Genomic DNA, 18,303 nt, shown 5'->3' on the forward strand with positions numbered 1-18,303 from the left:
TTCGTTTTCACTTTAAAAAAAAAGGCGATGTAGACTTCCTGGAGTCAGGGTAAGGAATGGGGTTAGATCGTTAGGGGAGAAAACGTTTTCTATGTGCGGTAGAATCCTCGGCTGAATAGCCTCAAGGAGCTTGAACTTAATATTGATACGGAAATTTTAAAAACTAGCCACAGTTACCGATATGGTCGTATTATAGAGTATATATGCTAATTCTATTGGCACGTGTCTTTAATTGTCGCATAAATTTCTTCTCATGGAATGTTACTCTATCGCGCACGAAATATCCTTAGTTCGTTACCTTGGACCCCCATATATTTGATTCATTAAAAAAAAATTCCCGTGGCCGCATTGCATACTGTAGGGGATATGATGGAAATAACAATATAACACGAAATAACACATCTGTTTTACACACTAAAATATTTCATAGTAAAATAAAAGCATTCCGACTGATGTTGACGTAAACGGAAACAGATATCAAACCGACGATTAAAAATGAGAGCCAAGGTGTCACGAAGGTGCAAAATATTTCTTCGACCATCATTCAAGGTAAAAAGGACAATCTGTGACGTAGATTATATGGCTACTGATTTACTAACCCAGTCGCAGGAGAAGCGCAACAGTTTTACGATGCTTAAGCTTTACCTTTGTGCAATTTTTACAACCACTCTGATATAAGCTTTCGCTTGGCGGTAAGTGCGTTTTATCAACCATTTCAACTTCTTCTGACAAGAGGATTATGGATCCATAAAAATCTCATTTTTCTTCTCCATGAACTCTTTATCGGTAAACATACAAGGCATTTTCCATGTGGCAACTACTGCGATGAGTTTTACCGATAGGAATGCAACTAAATTATGGACGTGTTATTAGGACAATAGCCTCAAGTCGAATTCGAGTTTTATCCATTTGACATCGTTTGATATCACCAGACTTGTATTGTTCAACATTCTCAATCAGCAGATTTCAGAAATTTGTATAAGAGTGTGAATATAATTAACGAAACAACATGAAATGCGACTTTATGCATCCTACTACAAATTCTATAGTTTATTTTAATCATGATACCAACGAAAACAGTCAGTTTTTTGTCAATAAATCTATCCGTAATAACTCTCGCAGCCTGGAACGTTCTGTGGATAATCGCAATTGTTTAAACTCGCGCTGAAAACTATGGAAAAGAAAATAAATTGTTATCGTTTATTACAAAATATGCGTTGAAGATAGCTGTGTTTGTTTACCTGTTCCCTGTGCACATCGTTGAGTGTAAACGATCCATCCATTAGCTGCGTAACTCACGCATTGGTAAAAAATAGCACAGTCGTAAGGATCGGGATTGAGACCTTCTTTCTTGCAGACGGCATTAGGTTCCGAGGTTACAGCGGTCGTTGATGTCTGTATTTGAAAGTAAGTAAAAATATTTTGGTTTTAAATGCTACATATCTGCCATCGAATTTTTTTTAGTTCCATCACAGTCGAAAAGATTACTATACCACGATTGATGAGGGAGTGGTGGAATCAGGAGCAGCAGTCGGGCCGGGTGAACTAGTAGCAGCAGTCGGGCCGGGTGAACATGTCGTAGGTGCACAAATGCACGGCTTTGCAGAAGTTGATGTAACTGTTGACACGGTAGTTGTAGGAGGTGTCGTTGTTACAGGTGAAGGAGTTACGGGAGTTCCTGATGCACAGGGATTGCTCGGCATAAGGTTTGTGGGTCCGTTCATTGCGTCGACAATGGTTTTCGTCAAGATAAATGGTATTCCGTGACAGATACCTCTGAAATCGTCAGTTTCGATCGACCAGGTAAGAGCACCGCCCAGATTCATGGCCGCAATATAACGCCCCTGATTTATTATAAAAATAAAAGTAAACAAAAATCGTGACATTCTAAACTTGATTGCAAAATTCAACTGCTGTAAATAGTGCACCTTATTTCTTAGAGATTGTTCGTCGTCGTAGCCGATCCACAAGTTGTTCTTGTAAGCGTAGGGCGCTTGATAGCATGCGTCTCTAACTACCGTCCAAGTGGGTTCAGCTTTGAACTTCTCGCAAATCTAAATTGATTATGCAACTATTAAATTCTATGTCCATATAGCTTCGTTTCTATGTAACGTTTACCTCATTGTAACCCCATGTGCCGGCTTGTTGAGTGTATCTGTGTCATTTCAAAGAAAAGCATTTGTTATTATTAAATCTACGTATGATTTCTCTCTGCTTTCTTGGTGAGTGAAGAGAATAATTTAAGTATACGTACGGTCCAGCAGGGATAGGATTGCTGGCGCTAGCGTAAAAACCATTGTTGGCTGCATTATCGAGCTGGAATCCACGACCGTAAAGCGGCATCCCCAAAATAATCTTGGAAGCAGGAACTCCGTTTGATAGCCAATAGTAAATCGTCCAATTCTAAAAGCCATTTCATTTTTTAAAATCGAAATTTAATATCTCGTAAAACGCACCAAGATTTAGATTTCGTACCGTGTTCAAAAAACTGTTTTCCAATGTACGGTCGTAAGTTGGGTTGCCGTACAAGGGCGCGTTCAATCCGGTAAACGTTTCCCAACTTCCATGGTAATCGTAGTTCATTACATGGACTTGGTCCAGGATGCTGCAATAAAATGTGTAACATCACACACGAGGTTTTGGTTTTTGTGTTTTAATTATTTTATTACTCTGCTAACGCTGGGATGTCGTACGCAGCGTCAATTGTAGATTTGCCAGGGGAAACGGCAGCAGTGAGCAGCCATCCGTACGGGGCAAAAGCATTTTTCAATTCCCGAATCATACTGATATAATTTTGCTGTAAATGAAAATTTCAGACGGTGTCTCGTGAGGTAGTGGTGTCTAATAACATATACTCAAATTTATAAGAAAGGGTTCAGAGGAACTCACCTTGTCAGCAGGAACGCCACCTCGACTGGCGGGATACTCCCAGTCGAAATCCAAGCCGTCAAAATCGTACTTTTGAATGAAACTAACCACCGAGTTCACAAAAGTGGCTCTTTTCGCTGGATCAGACACCATCTGGAAAAAAGCGAAACCATTCATTGAAAATCTCGAAATAATTCGTGCACGTCATTTGCTGCCAAAAACTTACCTTCGAATATTTTTCAGATCCTTCGTTCCATCCACTGCAAATACGAAAAGGTGACAGACATTAACACTTGTAATTTTCAATGAATTACATGTATATGTTTATTTTTCAAGATAACTAACCCAATAGCAATAAGAGCTTTCAAGTTCGGGTTTTGTCTTTTCAATCCGGTGAACCTTAGAAAAGCTCCTTTGCCCCAGTTGTCGTAGAGGTCGTTCCATGGATCCAAAGGTATCATGGTATTGTCCGTTCCCAGACCAGTGAATCCGTAGATGATGTGAGTGCAGAGAAATGGGTCAATATGCTCGACATCGAATTTGCCGTTGCCGGGTCGATAAACGGCCCAGCTACCATAATAACACACCATCTTCTTACCGCCGGCTTAAAAACAAACGTAGAAAAACCATGTCAACTTTTTATTTTTTTTTATTCGCCCATAGCCTTTTTGTAGCTTACCTTTGGGTTCAACTGCTGCGCCATATGCAAAGTGAACCACAGTTGCCAATATCCAACACGATAGCAACAATTTCATCCTTGGAGTCTGTTAACAAGTGACAGGATCAACATCCAGTTGTGAGTTTAAACAAGGACTAATACTGCGTTTTAAATTTTTTGGCGCAACAAACAGCACCCAACTACCCAAACAAGCTCGAAACAATCCCATCGTGACATCGTCGATGACGACTGTACCACAAAGGAAATTGTTTCACTTGCCCGAATCTTAACACGACACTTTGCAAGCTTACCAACGTTGTAATTAGTGAGAAAGGGCGATTTCTGGGAACTTCAAAATGTTGGGGAAAATAAATGTTGGACTTGGAACAAAACAAGTTTTGGAAATAAACGTTATCCAAATTAAGCATCTTTGAATTTTCGTAAAATGACGTTTACTTACTGCGCAATTGGCGATAACACGCGACCAGGCGATTTCAAAATAAACAGTGGTATTTCAGAGGTATTGGAATGGTTGATTAACCGCACGGTTTCTAGTTGTAGACTGTTGATTAAACATCGAAGAAGAGGCCTTTTTATTCCTGTCGATGTCCTACTGTAACTCACCGGTGGAATCAACAAAAACGATACGGAAGGTAAAGATGGTTGGGAACGATTTCAACTGCAGCGATTCTGTGGAGAAAAAATTTGGTCGCCCCTCCCCTTCGTTTTGTTTATTGTTTCACCTCATTTCGTCATTACATGGTGTGTAAAAGTACAGTCTTATCTCTTTCAACTAAACAGGATGTTTAGAGGATAATTTCAATTCTTTGCTGGCGTCGTCCAACCTTGACGACTCGATCTATTTTATGACTTTAATTTACGCATTCAACTAGTTCAGCTGACGATAATGACGTCACTACTATACTCGTAATACACAAAATAGAAAACAAGTTACACCTTAAAGCTTGTAACAGAAAAGTGGAACTTACAAGTTTTTGCAGTTGTGTACAAACATAAAGTTCGTGGACTTCCCCTTATTGCATTACAGGCATACCGTACGGAAAAGTCTGATCCAATACTAATAAATTCATTTGAGATCGTGCTTGATGACTGCGCAACGGGATTGATGGTAGGCTCATAATCCATTAGCACACATTTCATCAAGATAAGTAATAAAAGCCCGCATATGAAATCCCTAGTGGTTCAGCGGCGAATGCAGATTTATTACGCAGGAGAAGTATAAAGTTATTATACATCGAGATTATATGATTATGCTAATCAAACATGGCCGGTGCAACAATCAAACATGGCTTTCAATAATGCTGCGAAGAGAAAGACCGCAATGAGAAAAGTAAATCTTTAAGCTCAGGCGTTCAGAGCGGGAATATCCACAGCAGTGGATTGGAATAAACAAAAGGTTAATGCCTGCAAATACCCACGAAATCTTTACCTCTTGACTATAATTTATCATTATAGATACGGTATTTCAATGGGAGCTACCTGTATCGAGGTACACACTGGGTATAACCACGATTTGATCTGAGGACGGCAAACCGTTGACAAAAGCAACGGTGGAAAATTCCAAGGTAAGAGTAATGAACACTGCTGATTCCCCAGTATTCAGTAGTGATGGTTGTTTCGTGTACAAAAGAAATTCCTCGTAAAACGGTAAAACTAAACTTAATGTAGCAAGACATGAAGAAAACAACTGACAGTACAGAAAGTAACACCTTGGCGTATAAGGCTGCGCATGTCAAGTATTCCAGAAAAATTTCATCATTACAGGTTTACCAGGTTTTAATTGATTAGAAACGCACAAAATGTTAAATGGATATCTCTGTATTGGTGTATCACGAGTAATGGTCCGTTTCACACATTAATCCACCACCGCTATAGGATACACGAATGTATTTTTTTTTTAAAGCTACTGGCGTATTATCATAAATGATAGAGTTAAAGAAAAATCCCGTATGCGAATACTAAAATGTTTAGCAACAGATTGTGGCTGTTCGTCAACTATGTCGTAGTCGTTAAGTAGTAGAATTCACATCCGGGAACCAATTCTGGTTGGGCGCACGTGTACAGGCTTTCGCTGAAAACTAAAAATAGTTGTTCACGAATTAATGATTGTCAAATGTTTCTCACAGCGTTTTCTTAGATGACAAGTGTCATGATCTCAGATTTAAAAGATAATAATATTTTTACCTGTTCCGAGGGCACAAGGTCGAACAAAATCTTGCCATCCAGTCTCCTCGTAATAAACGCACTGGTGGAAGACGCCGCAATCATCCGGATCAGCATTATAGCCTTCTCTTTTGCAATAGTAGCTTGGAGGATACGTTGGTACTGATGGTGTTGGTGCAGCAGTTGTTGGAGCTACTGTCGTAGTAGTTGTAGAAGTCGTCGTGGGAGGCTTAGCAGTCGTTGTTGTTGTGGTGGTAGTTGTAGTTGTGGTGGGTTTAGTTGTGGTAGGTGTAGTTGTAGTTGTGGTGGGTTTAGTTGTGGTAGGTGTAGTTGTAGTTGTGGTGGGTTTAGTTGTGGTAGGTGTAGTTGTAGTTGTGGTAGGTGTAGTTGTAGTTGTGGTAGGTGTAGTTGTAGTTGTGGTGGGTTTAGTTGTGGTAGGTGTAGTTGTAGTTGTGGTGGGTTTAGTTGTGGTAGGTGTAGTTGTAGTTGTGGTGGGTTTAGTTGTAGTTGTAGTGGGTTTAGTTGTAGTTGTAGTAGGTGTAGTTGTGGGGGGTATAGTTGTTGTGGAGACGGTAGTAGTTGTGGTTGTTGTGGTTGTCACACTAGCAGGGCATGGAGTCGGCATAAGATTATTGGGACCATTCATTCCTTCGATAATTGATTTGGTTAAAATGAACGGTGTTCCATGACAAATACCACGGAAGTCGTCTGTGTCCATCTCCCAAATAAGTGCACCACCAAGATCCATAGCAGCAACCATTTGACCCTTTATCGGGAAATACAAAACCATAAGTCCCAATTTGTCTTACGATAATTTAAATTTAGACTAGACCCAAACCTTTGTCTTCAATGATTGTGTATCATCGTATCCTATCCAGAGGCTTCCTCTGTATGCATAGGGGGCCTGATAACAGGAATCGCGTACAACTGTCCATCCAGATTCGAATGCGAATTTCTCGCAAATCTTGAGCGGAATCGGAGAAACATTTCAGTTACGCAATGCAGTGATATAAATCACACACAAAAATATTTAACTTACTTCGTTGTATCCCCAAGTGCCATTTTGTCTTGTATACGGGCCTTCGGGAATGGGGAGAGCGGCTGGAGCGTAGAAACCATTCACGGCGGCATTATCCAAGACAAATCCACGACCGTAAAGCGGCATACCCATGATGATTTTCGATCGAGGTACGCCATTCGATATCCAGTAGTTGATCGTCCAATTCTGATACAAAATTAAAGTTAGACTTGCTATTGTTTAGTTGATAGTGTTGTCCCAGTAAAATGTACCGCGTTCAAAAGACTATCACTGCCTATGTCAAATGCAGGGTTAGAGAAGAGTGGTGAATTTAAACCTGTGTAAGGTTCCCACGCTCCATGGTAATCATATGTCATAACGTGGACTTGATCCAATATGCTGAAATTCGAGAGGAGTATTCACTTAACGTTTGCGTACAGAAAAGGTATTATTGATAATACTTTCCAACTGCTGGAATGTCATATGCAGAATCGATTGTTGATTTCCCTGGAGACACCGCAGCTGTTAATATCCAGCCATATGGAGCAAAAGCCGTTTTAAGTTCTTGAATCATGCTAACAAAGTTTTGCTGTTTGTTTCAAAGTTTGGGTTAATTTATTTGTGTTTAATTTTATTCTAAACTCAATGCAGCAGGGTCAGTACTTTACCTTATCGGAAGGGACGCCACCTCGGTTAGCTGGATATTCCCAGTCGAAATCTAAGCCGTCAAAGTTGTACTTTCGAATAAAGTTTACCACCGAGTTGACAAAAATGGATCTTTTTGCAGGATCAGATACCATCTAAACAATCGAAATTTTGCATTTAGTAGACTAGCAAAGTAAAATATGTTTCCACTAACCTTTGAGTATTTTTCAGAGCCTTCATTCCATCCACTGATATATGGCAAAATAAAAACATCTGATTTAGATGAAAACTATGTTGGACATCTGAATTTCAAACATACCCTATTGCAACCAGTGCCTTCATCGATGGATTTTTTCTTTTCAAGCCGGTGAATCTGTTTAATGCTCCTTTTCCACCTCCCTCACTAGGATCAAGATCATTCCAAGGATCGAGGCACGTGATGGTGTTATCGACACCGAGTCCAGTGAACCCGTAAATAATGTGCGTGCAGAGGTTGGTGTCAATGTTCTCAACATCAAATTTTCCGTTTCCTGGTCGATATACTGCCCATGTGCCATAGTAGCACACCATCTTCTTTTGGGAATCTGATTTTAAAAAAATGGTTAGCTTACTTTGAAGGGTCCGTGGTTGAAATAGAAAAGGAATTATAAATTTTAGTTAAAGGGAAAAAACTATCTACTTACGTGCAGCAACAAAGACACTGCCAAGAACTAAACCAAAAATAAGTAACCTCATTTTTGTTGAACTAAATTGACCAATTTCAAAGATTTTCTTGGTGTAAAAACCTCCGGTTTTTTCAATTAAACTGGCTGTTAATGAACTTGTGGCAGCAAAAATGTTCTCGGCTATTTATTGGTACCCGAGCCATTGAAAAGGGAATGCAGTAGTCCCATTAATAGCCGTTTACCTTATCGTACTGAAAAAGCCTTTCTCATCCTAGGTCCAATCATTGTGAAATTATTTTTATTACGCAAATGGCAGTGGTACGCGATTTGATACAATTATAAAATTGTTGGGAACCTTACCCTTATCGGCTTAATAAATTGAAGTACAAAAGGGCACAGATAAAACAGCGGCAAGCTTTATGCAACTTACTACCGTGTGTTACCTCCTGGTGCACAACTGGTGGATAATAATGCGCAATCTAAGGCTTTTTTTCATCTAATTTAATAGCTGATTAAACAAATTTCGTTTAATGTCTCTTATTTACAGGTAGGTGCCAATTATCACACTTAGCTTTTACGCAGTAAAAAGTGAAAGAACCCCATCCGCCCATTGGCCAAGGAAAGTCTTGTGATAAATCTGATTTCGGTAATAAAAACATGTTCTAAACGAAAAACGAGTACTAAAAGGACACACTTTTGGTAATGTTAGGAGATGTGTAGAAATTAAGCTTTGTTTAAATTATATAAAAAATGCCAACGACAAGCATCTCAAAGTTCTATGAAATTACAAACTAACACGGGGTACACAAAATATAAAATATTTTGCACTTTTCTTAACCCGCTTACCATTCACCACCTAAAATCCATCGTGCGGGAAAATATGTTCGTTGTGCAAGGAAAGAATGCGTGTATACCTCAAGCATATCATCTATTCAAAATTTCGAAAAATGAGATCTGATAACAAATACTTTGGTCGGATGCCGAAAAGGATAGGGGATCAGGTAGTTTCAGCTGGTGCGAATCAGCACATTTCAACGACCGTAATTGGTGGATACAAGTAGAGAGCTCCAAACTTTCGTAAACAACCAAATGATGGCAATGTTCTACAGAGGTCCTATGAAATATTTCAGTTTAACCTAAAAATGTTTGTGCCCTGAAGTTAGTTTTTTAGCTTTATTGTTTGCAACATTTTCAGCATTCTTAGTCTTTTGTCGTGACTTGCAGTTCGTCCAAATCAAAGACCACATTTCCATTGACTGAAGGGAGAAACTCATAAAGAAAGCAAGTTCCTGTATTAATCTTGTCACCCGCAATAACCTGACGCTTTCCTTTCTAAAATTTCTCTAGCCTTATAACGAAATCTAACAGAAAAAAAAGTCGACATCATCCAGAATCAATGGAAGAATCCAGGTCTTGGTGGTACTCCCATTTACTTACCTAAAGTTTCCTGACATTCCAAAGCAGAAGGATAAGCACGGTGACAACTTCGTGACTGTCGTTCATATATTGTGACTAAAATATAGTGACGTCATACACGGTTAAATCCTGGTGTAGAAGCTTTGGATTTTATCTTGTAGCTTTAGCTTATCTAAGCCAACTGCTCTTCTCCCGGGCAATCACATTTTCACAGACGGCAGCAGTAAACATCCATCTAGCGGTTACTGAGAACACTAAACCTTAGCCATCTATCGGGACTAAAAAAAGAGTGTAAAACAGTCGACGAATCTAGTTGTGTTAGCGATTCGAGTGTTAAATTTTCAAGTCATCATGGCGGCCACAAAAACTTTGGATGACAAAACTATCTGGGAAGGAGATGTAAGTATTGGAAGAAAGGATAATTTCAATTCAACAACAAAGGCATTTGTAATACCAACATGTTTTTCTTTACGTTTTAACAGGAATCCTTGGGAGAGGAAGTTCTCAAAATGTCAACCGAGGAGGTTGTCAGTCGATCCCGGTTACTCGACAACGAAGTTAAAATAATGAAAAGTGAGGTGATGAGAATCTCTCACGAGTTACAGGCCCAGAAAGAAAAAATTAAGGAGAACACAGAAAAAATCAAAGTCAACAAGACATTGCCCTACTTGGTTTCCAATGTGATTGAACTGCTTGATGTTGATCCCCAAGATCTCGGTGAAGAGGATGGAGCCAATGTGGACCTTGATTCACAAAGAAAAGGAAAATGTGCTGTTATCAAAACCTCAACAAGACAGGTAAAGCTGTGCCACAATTGACTGGTATAAATTATCAGCAACAGACCTCCAAGATCATAAGACATTTATTTCAATTTCAACCTTTTCCATTAGACTTACTTCCTTCCTGTTATTGGGTTGGTGGATGCTGAGAAGCTGAAGCCAGGAGATTTGGTGGGTGTTAATAAAGATTCTTATCTTATTCTTGAAACCCTTCCTGCTGAATATGACTCCAGAGTGAAGGCTATGGAAGTAGATGAAAGACCCACAGAACAGTATTCCGATGTTGGCGGTCTTGACAAACAGATCCAAGAGGTAATCACTTGACTAAATCTATACAAGTATGTCCATTAAACAGTTGGTCTCTCTTAGCTAATTGAAGCAGTTGTCCTTCCAATGACTCACAAGGAAAGATTTGTGAACCTTGGCATCCAGCCACCCAAAGGTGTGCTTTTGTATGGACCTCCTGGAACAGGTACAAAGCATTTTCTCGAATTCTCTCCTACCTCTATCTAATTTGGCTTGTGTTGTCTTTCTTATGTAGGAAAAACATTGCTGGCTCGTGCCTGTGCTGCTCAGACTAAGTCCACTTTTCTGAAGTTGGCTGGACCTCAGTTAGTTCAAATGTTTATCGGTGATGGTGCCAAGTTGGTACGAGACGCATTCGCGTTGGCTAAAGAAAAAGCGCCCGCTATTATCTTTATCGATGAACTTGATGCCATAGGTAATATTGCATTGTTTTATCGAAAATGATTGACTTTAGTACTAATCTCTTCAAATAGGTACCAAGCGTTTCGATTCAGAGAAAGCTGGAGATCGTGAAGTGCAGCGCACAATGTTGGAATTACTGAATCAGCTAGATGGTTTTAGTTCCACAACTGACATCAAGGTAGATTACTCAATAAGCTTACCGGGAGGAACGAGAAATATACGAGATTTCTTTTTCAAGGTTATTGCTGCCACGAATCGAGTAGATATTTTGGATCCTGCACTACTTCGTTCCGGTCGTTTGGATCGTAAAATTGAATTCCCTCATCCCAATGAAGAAGCCCGTGCTCGCATTATGCAAATCCATTCCCGCAAAATGAACGTTTCTCCTGACGTCAACTTTGAAGAACTCTCACGTTCAACAGAAGATTTCAACGGTGCACAATGCAAAGCTGTCTGCGTTGAAGCTGTAAGTCTATTATTCCTTCCACAAAATGCTCATGGTTTCATCATTTTTTAAATGGTATTTCTATCCTCTGTTAGGGAATGATCGCCTTACGCCGCGAAGCCACTATGGTTACTCATGAAGACTTCATGGACGCCATTGTCGAAGTCCAGGCCAAGAAGAAGGCTAACTTGAATTATTATGCTTGAATAAACCGCCTCTTTTTTTTTCGTCACCAGAAGTCAATTATTTTGGAAAAGATTTAAGAACATTTAACCACCCAATCACTTGCGTTGAAACCAAAGCATTGAAAGACAAAAAAGCGTGCCAGACATTCGTAAAGAAATTCTCGCCAGAAAAACTATTATGTTTTTTTGTTTTGTTTTTTATATTCGTGCCCCACTAGGGAATTCGCCTTCAGGTTTGTATGCAATGTTTCACTAGCTTGTATTGTAGTCGACCTACGTCAGTTGTTTCTTTAAGCGGGGTCATATTTATACAGCGAGTTCAGAATCGACTTGGTAGGTGGTCCACCCTTGACATTTGAGATATGGAAATACCAATCCATTGGTCGGCTAATCGATGTAGCAGCCACCTCTCCTCTTCCTTCTCTTCCTACGCCTCCAGGCTCTTCCGTCTTTCTTAATACTAGGGATTTCTTGCTATTGTCGAGCATAACGGGGTATTGATGTTGGGTTGGAGGGGGATTAAAGAAACATGACGTGATCCTTCAGAAGGGAAGGGCTGCACGGGAAAGATGAATAAAGTTTCGGTTCATCTGACAATTAGTATTCAAATATTCTCAAGTTCTTTTCAGGAACTCGGAAACATTCTCAGACGATACCACAGGAGAGGCTCCAGACTCCCAATTATTGGAAAACGGACTCACCGGGGGTAGACTGAAAGAAAATAGCGATCGAAATAGTATTCATTCGTGAACTTGATGCTGCAAAAGGGAAATGTGTGGTGTTGCCCTCGATAGCGATAGGACGAGTCATCTCTAAAATAAGGACAAAGTTGGCACACGCGATTGAGAATTGGCCTCGACGTTCCCTGTTTTAACACGTGTGATGTCCTATGGTAACGAATACCACGAACACATACACAAAAAAAAACTGAAAAGAAAAAAGCCGCGACGAAATGAAATAAATATATCAAGCGACGAAAACCCAAATATCATCTATAATCAGAGACAGAGAAAAAATAAAATAAAAGGAGACATGAAGTCAGTCCAATGGCTGTCGCGGCGAGTACCAGACGATGCGACTCGGTCGTTTGGTCACGGGGCACTATATGGCAGGTTATGTTTGCTTGTGCTGATGTTGATTCTTAGTCGCCTTATCAAGTCAGCAGGCTCTCAAGTTACCCTACACACACACACCTGCAAGTTGATATACGACGCTGTTCACAGAGGACGGAGGAAAGAAAAAAAAAAACTGTTCGTCTGGTCAGAGGCGACGTTTCTCTTCCTTTTTTTTTGTTTCACAACACGAACCTTCTGGTGCTGATTATTCCTCTTCTTCTTTTTCTTTCTTTTTTTCCTTATGCATTGGCTAACGGATGCCCTTTTGTTTCGATGGAAAACAAACAACAATACTGAGCTTGTGTAAACCTATCCGTCGTATTAAATGAACAAGAGGAAAAACAACGAAGAAAAACCTTACGTTTGCATATTTTTTGTTTTGTTTCTTCTTTTGGCTCCGTGTTTGTGTTGCAAACGTGGTAGCCAAGCGACAATGAAGAGCTGCAAATTCCGCCAGTCTCAGCAGATACCGAATGACTTTGGCCACCCAAACTGTTTTTACTATGGCGACGATGATTCGCTCGTAGGAAGAAAAACGTCAAAGCAGAAACGAGTGAAATAAATCGCGAAAACGAAGGGGAAAAACAAAAAAGAAATTACGATGACGTTTTGCAGCGTCTGCTGTTGTTTTTTTTCCCCCTCTTCTACATATAATGTGTTTGGCTCACGAGAAACAAAAAACGAAGAAGGAAAGTCGTGTCCGTGCCGTATGCAATTTATTTTAAAGGCCGTCCTATTGGAGACAAGGAACTGCACGTTTCGCGATAGGAAGAAAGAAACTTGACCAAGCTGAGGCGTTCAGTGTGTTCGCATCTCGGTATAGACTACAAAAGATTTGAATTCAAAAATGGTTACAGCGGCGCCTTCAAGTTTTACGTACATTTCTATACACATATAGAGAGGGCTATAGATTCGTTCGAACGTCGCATGGGGTTGCCATGATTTGCATACACGCCTTATGAGGAGAGCCGGACCGACGGGCACCAGCCAACAACAGAGTCGATTTATCTTCTTGTTGCTGTACGTCACTCATTCATCTGCCTTGTTTTTCATCCAAGGAAATCCTTTTTTAGGAAGATACTACATAAAAAGATGTGTGTCGCAAAAGACAAGGTATAGCTGCGTTGGGTCGGCTGGCCGTGTTCGTTGGCCAAATTACTTAGCCTGGCCTCATTCAAATCGAAATTCGAGACAACTGCCACATGAAACGATGGCTCGTTGAAAAAAAAAATAATTCTTTATTATTATTGTTATTCGTAAGAATAATCACTCTGTCACAAGAACTCGTTTTCGTGCCTCTCACAGCAACACCCCCCAAAAAAGACTTGAATCTTTTGGCTACGAAAATATGAAAACTGCAGCGGGAAAGATAATCAAAGAGAAAAGGGAAAAAGAGAAAACAGAATTATGCTAAGGCATGTATGGCCTTTTATAGGATAGTTCGTTTACGAGCTTCCTAATTTCCCGAGTCAACTGTCTGATTGGAACAAGATCATTTGCAACCGATCAAAACTCTCTCCGTCTTATCTAGATTGGCTGTCTCGGCTCGAACGCTATATAAGGCGAGATGAATTGCGTATGGTGGGGAAAACGAACGACGTGCACGATAACTCTTTAACGAGTTAAGTCATGGTAAATGTACTGTAGAGAACCTCGAGATAGAGCCGCCGTTTCCTTATTCTCCCTATACGTACGTACGACGTTTATACGCAGTCTCGCGAAAAGGAACAAAATAAAAAAGTATGTCCCCATAAACGATATATTCTTAGATGGCCCAGGACGTGCAGCAAAAAGTCTACAAAAAATAGATATATAAATAAATCAGAAAATAGTTACGATTTCTTCCTATATGTACACTATCTTTATCCTATCCGCTGGGATTTATTTACGGCGGAAACGGACATTTTGAACGGCAAAATGTCCTTGGATATGCCGCAGAGTCAACGGAGACGTTGGCTGGAATAATAAGCAAAGGCCAAAGAAGAAGAAGAAGAAGAAACGGAGAAATTCTGAAAACGTAAAATATATAGTAAACTGCTTGCCTGCGTGGCGGCTGATGTGTATCGCATAACAGTAACCAAATAAAGAATACGACAAAACTGGGAAAAGGCGACCCGTTTGCGTCGTTGGAGTCGGCGGATGGGTATTTACATATGTAAATAATTGGCGCACTCCTCCTTTTGATCAACGAGACCAAGATATACGGCTGATATTTTGACTGCTCGTTTGTTCGTTTCTTTATTTGCCTTGTCATATCTCGATGACGATGTGCTCCGTAACAGACAGTTCCCAGCTCCTATATTGTTGAACGATGCAGCAGCAGCCAAACTTTTATCGTTCGAAGCAGACACGCTTCATCAGACTGATGGACGTTTTTGAGCAGAAGGACAACCTATTTAAAACAAGAAAATGAAGATGACAGCCACTCAGTTTACAATGAAATACAGGTCTGACCGGGTATGCTGTCGTAAAGATTATTCTTTCTTTTAATTTGTTTGCTTATGTATTTTTGGTTTTGCATCTCCAAATGAGTTCTATATACGATTTGTGAGGGGAAAAAGCCACACGACGAATTAGAAAGTCTAATTTACGACAGTCTTTTCCCGTACGAGTGTATGTATACAAGAAAACACGTGGGCAATCGCGCTAGCAAACATATCAATCGCGTTTGATCGATTCTCTTATTTAATCAACTTTGTTGTGCTATTTATTATTAGGAATAGATACGCATTCGTTGGATACACGCAGTCCTTATACAAACGAGTTTTTCTCTCTTTGTTTTTTGCTTGAACGTTCACGACCTCCAACTGGATCGTATTTATAAGAGATGCTTCAATTGACATGGTGGTCGAACGTGTTTTTGGCCGATCTCGTTGCAATTGTTGAATTACAAACGAGCGTTTCTAATCGATGCGCAACTCGTTAAGAAAAGGTAATCAAAGAAACAAGGATTGGCCAAACTAATCTTGGAGCATGTTCTTAGAAAACGAGACCACCTTCCTACTTTTCAAGTTGACTTTTTTTTTCTTTTTCAAATCAAAGATAACGATGTAAACAAATTCGGCTTACTAGAATAACAAAAGAGGGAACAGCAGCCATTACAGCTAAACAGACACGAAGAGACACACTTCGTTTTACATATCAAACTATATGTACGATAAAGAGACTTTAAGTTTTTTTTTTGTTTTTATTATTCCAATTCATCTTTTAAATTCTTTTCGTGAATTTTGTCTTCACCGACCGACCCTTTCTTACAATTTGATGTATTCATATTATGTACTCCATACATATGCGGCACGTATACGTTTGTTGTATATTTGGGAGCTTTTTCGTTATCGGCGTGGACTATCGGGAAACATAAACGGGACCAGCCGGCGGCACCACACTCCCCGCACATAGGGGAATAACAAAACAAAAAAAAAAAAAAAAAAAAAGAAAATGTCGATCCGATAAGAGTCATGTCAGTTGGAGAAGATAGACGCGGTGTTCTGTTCTCCTTTTTCTTTCCTTCTTTTTTTTTTTTTATCCGTACGTCTCTCTCTTTCTTTTCGTTCTCGGTTATTTCGTTGACTGTGTGTGTCCCCCTTACTTTTTTTTGCTTTCTTATAAAAATCTTTTTTTTTTCTTCAACCCCTTCTTTAGCCTTCTCCTCCCGAGAATACTAAACAGGTGTGTCGGATGCGCGTTTTCCTACCTCACAGACGTGACACTGAGCCGTTCCGTAATTTGTAAACATATTTAGGCCTACTCCTATTTTTTAAAAAAGGAAGGGGGATGAACAATGTCTGCTTTTTAAAAAGACGTGGGGTGATGGACGAACACGGCAATTTATTCCCGAATCAAAAATGTTAGTTTTCTTTTTTCTGCCATCTTTCACGTACGGAGCGTACGTTTTTGTTTGTTTTTGACGTTGATGGACAACCACCGTACCCGCAGCGCTCGTCATTTACCATCAAGGCCAAGTAATGTCAAATCTTATTTCTAAACAGCTTTGAATTCATTCCTTTTTTTTTCATCGTTTGATCTCTGTAAACAGTTTTTACATCTATGCTTTAGATTAACATTTTTTCTTTTTCTCGAATTTTTGAAACCTCTTTTTATTTTCTCCTTTCTGTATTACAATACCACCAGGTGGCATGAAGATGCGGTGGATGTGAAATGGCTCATTCCTTCCGTAAAGAAACGGCTGGAAAGTTTTCCTTCTCCTCTTTTTTTTCTTCTTTCTTTTACTGTAGAGGACAAAAGAAATGCTGGGATGAAAAGGTAAGCAAGAAGAGATGGGAGATGGGGAGTGGAGGAGGGCAAAAACAGCAGAGAATTAAATGGTTCGAAATAGTTAGCTCGGTCTAACTGCCAAGGTACTCAATTTGTTGCCGAACCGCGCTATAATTACTTCGTAGCCGTTGGCCGTCCGTTCTGTTTTGGCTGTGCCCATCCAAGCCTCAAACAGTAGGTTAGGTGTAGTACAGGCTCCCAATATCTGTGTGTGTAGGTTATATATCTTTTATTTTCTACCTGTTGCAGTTTGTATCGTCCCTTCTTCTTTGGATACTCGGAGGTATGTATATAGAAGGGACACACACACACACACGAAAAGAAAAAGGGAGGGAGGGAAACTGAAATAAAAATTGGAAAGGTGGGCGGGTCGATAACTCGAGGCTCATCCGCAAAACAAAACAAAAAAGAAGTCCCCCTTTTTTTTTATTGTTACTTTTTTTCGCACAAAATTGCAGTTCCTCCGCTTTCTATAGACATTTTCTCTTTTTCTTTTTTTTTTTTCTTTCTATCCTCCTCCCCCCAATCTTAGTATTTCATACGCTATTTTTATTGTCGTTTTCTTCCGCGGACAAACTCCTCCCAAAATCCGTACGGTCCAGCCGCGCGCATACATCCAAGAAATAAAACTGCACATTATCAAATGTTTCGCCTTCACTTCTCCTCCCATTCGAAGAAAAATATTTTCTATTTATATTTTTTATTTTTTTATTTTTTTTCAAAACTCGCTATGCGACTTTGTGCCGAAAAAAAAAGAAAACTGATCGTGAGATCCCCGGATGGTCAGCCGGGCGAGTTCTCGGTTCACGGTAAGTTGCACGTTAGGAATTAGGAAACGTTTTTTTTTTTTTCAAAATTATCAAAAAATAAAAAATAAAGACAAAAAAATAAAAAAATAAGTAAATAAAAATAAATAAAAAGAGCAGATATAAATATATTTAACATTCAAGTAATTCCTGTTCATCTGAACGATGATTGTGAAGGCCGACAGGAATCGGTCAGCATAACTCTAAACAGCAGCCAGTTATTCGTTTCGTTTCACTGAGCGAACGTAATCATTTTTTGTTTGTCTTTCTTTTAAATAGAGTTTACTCCAAAATAAAGAAGGAAAAAGAAAGAAAGATTGTTTCCTTTTCGGTGAGAAAGAGAAAACGAAACGTGTGTATCCTTGTTCATCAGCCAGAATGACATGGTTCATAACGACAAAATGACAGGTTACCAGTCGGCTATCACCTCAAGAAAGAAAGAAAATGTAGAAAAAAAAAGGGAAACCTGCCGGGCCTCTCGTGCCTGTCATTGAAAAGACAAGAGGAAAGAGATTGTGTGTAATGTCGCTTTTGTA

The 18,303-nt window shown here is 39.6% G+C and overlaps 3 protein-coding genes and 1 long non-coding RNA gene across 4 annotated transcripts; 1 reads left to right on the top strand and 3 right to left on the bottom strand.

Moving 5' to 3' along the window:
* Positions 1 to 1,021: 1,021 nt before the first annotated feature.
* Positions 1,022 to 4,148, bottom strand: LOC116919849 (acidic mammalian chitinase). The gene is made up of 13 exons (XM_032925905.2): positions 3,987 to 4,148; positions 3,548 to 3,632; positions 3,214 to 3,472; positions 3,095 to 3,128; positions 2,890 to 3,021; positions 2,670 to 2,797; positions 2,476 to 2,605; positions 2,255 to 2,403; positions 2,119 to 2,155; positions 1,929 to 2,054; positions 1,494 to 1,844; positions 1,242 to 1,395; positions 1,022 to 1,171 (listed from the first exon to the last, which is right to left on the bottom strand). Exons 2-13 carry the CDS (start codon positions 3,621 to 3,623, stop codon positions 1,101 to 1,103), a joined length of 1,647 nt encoding a protein of 548 aa, XP_032781796.2. The 5' UTR covers positions 3,624 to 3,632; positions 3,987 to 4,148; the 3' UTR covers positions 1,022 to 1,100.
* Positions 4,149 to 5,349: 1,201 nt separating this feature from the next.
* Positions 5,350 to 8,259, bottom strand: LOC116919846 (acidic mammalian chitinase). Its single transcript, XM_032925900.2, has 10 exons — positions 8,057 to 8,259; positions 7,693 to 7,957; positions 7,588 to 7,621; positions 7,397 to 7,528; positions 7,190 to 7,317; positions 7,001 to 7,127; positions 6,750 to 6,935; positions 6,549 to 6,674; positions 5,732 to 6,476; positions 5,350 to 5,625 (listed from the first exon to the last, which is right to left on the bottom strand). Exons 1-10 carry the CDS (start codon positions 8,106 to 8,108, stop codon positions 5,543 to 5,545), a joined length of 1,878 nt encoding a protein of 625 aa, XP_032781791.2. The 5' UTR covers positions 8,109 to 8,259; the 3' UTR covers positions 5,350 to 5,542.
* Positions 8,260 to 9,694: 1,435 nt separating this feature from the next.
* On the top strand, positions 9,695 to 11,618 carry LOC116919892 (26S proteasome regulatory subunit 6A-B). The gene is made up of 8 exons (XM_032925951.2): positions 9,695 to 9,853; positions 9,937 to 10,251; positions 10,345 to 10,545; positions 10,603 to 10,705; positions 10,775 to 10,954; positions 11,013 to 11,119; positions 11,180 to 11,407; positions 11,482 to 11,618. Exons 1-8 carry the CDS (start codon positions 9,806 to 9,808, stop codon positions 11,590 to 11,592), a joined length of 1,293 nt encoding a protein of 430 aa, XP_032781842.2. The 5' UTR covers positions 9,695 to 9,805; the 3' UTR covers positions 11,593 to 11,618.
* Positions 11,619 to 16,756: 5,138 nt separating this feature from the next.
* LOC116919893 lies at positions 16,757 to 17,343 on the bottom strand. Its single transcript, XR_004392070.2, has 2 exons — positions 17,080 to 17,343; positions 16,757 to 16,936 (listed from the first exon to the last, which is right to left on the bottom strand). It is a non-coding gene; the product is annotated as an uncharacterized LOC116919893 (long non-coding RNA).
* Positions 17,344 to 18,303: the final 960 nt, after the last annotated feature.

The sequence above is a fragment of the Daphnia magna genome, linkage group LG3, assembly GCF_020631705.1.
Source record: "Daphnia magna isolate NIES linkage group LG3, ASM2063170v1.1, whole genome shotgun sequence".
In the NCBI taxonomy this organism is placed as follows: domain Eukaryota; kingdom Metazoa; phylum Arthropoda; class Branchiopoda; order Diplostraca; family Daphniidae; genus Daphnia; species Daphnia magna.

Coding starts and splice junctions, on each gene's coding strand:
- LOC116919849 (XM_032925905.2), bottom strand. CDS start 3,623: ATGAAATTGTTGCTATCGTGTTGGATATTGGCAACTGTGGTTCACTTT. Junction 1,845..1,928: donor AACAATCTCTAAGAAATAAG/GTGCACTATTTA, acceptor ATAATAAATCAG/GGGCGTTATATTGCGGCCAT. Junction 1,172..1,241: donor ACGATGTGCACAGGGAACAG/GTAAACAAACAC, acceptor TCTTTTCCATAG/TTTTCAGCGCGAGTTTAAAC.
- LOC116919892 (XM_032925951.2), top strand. CDS start 9,806: ATGGCGGCCACAAAAACTTTGGATGACAAAACTATCTGGGAAGGAGAT. Junction 10,546..10,602: donor TTGACAAACAGATCCAAGAG/GTAATCACTTGA, acceptor GGTCTCTCTTAG/CTAATTGAAGCAGTTGTCCT. Junction 11,120..11,179: donor GTTCCACAACTGACATCAAG/GTAGATTACTCA, acceptor TTCTTTTTCAAG/GTTATTGCTGCCACGAATCG.
- LOC116919846 (XM_032925900.2), bottom strand. CDS start 8,108: ATGAGGTTACTTATTTTTGGTTTAGTTCTTGGCAGTGTCTTTGTTGCT. Junction 7,958..8,056: donor CAGTGTCTTTGTTGCTGCAC/GTAAGTAGATAG, acceptor TTTTAAAATCAG/ATTCCCAAAAGAAGATGGTG. Junction 6,477..6,548: donor CACAATCATTGAAGACAAAG/GTTTGGGTCTAG, acceptor TTCCCGATAAAG/GGTCAAATGGTTGCTGCTAT.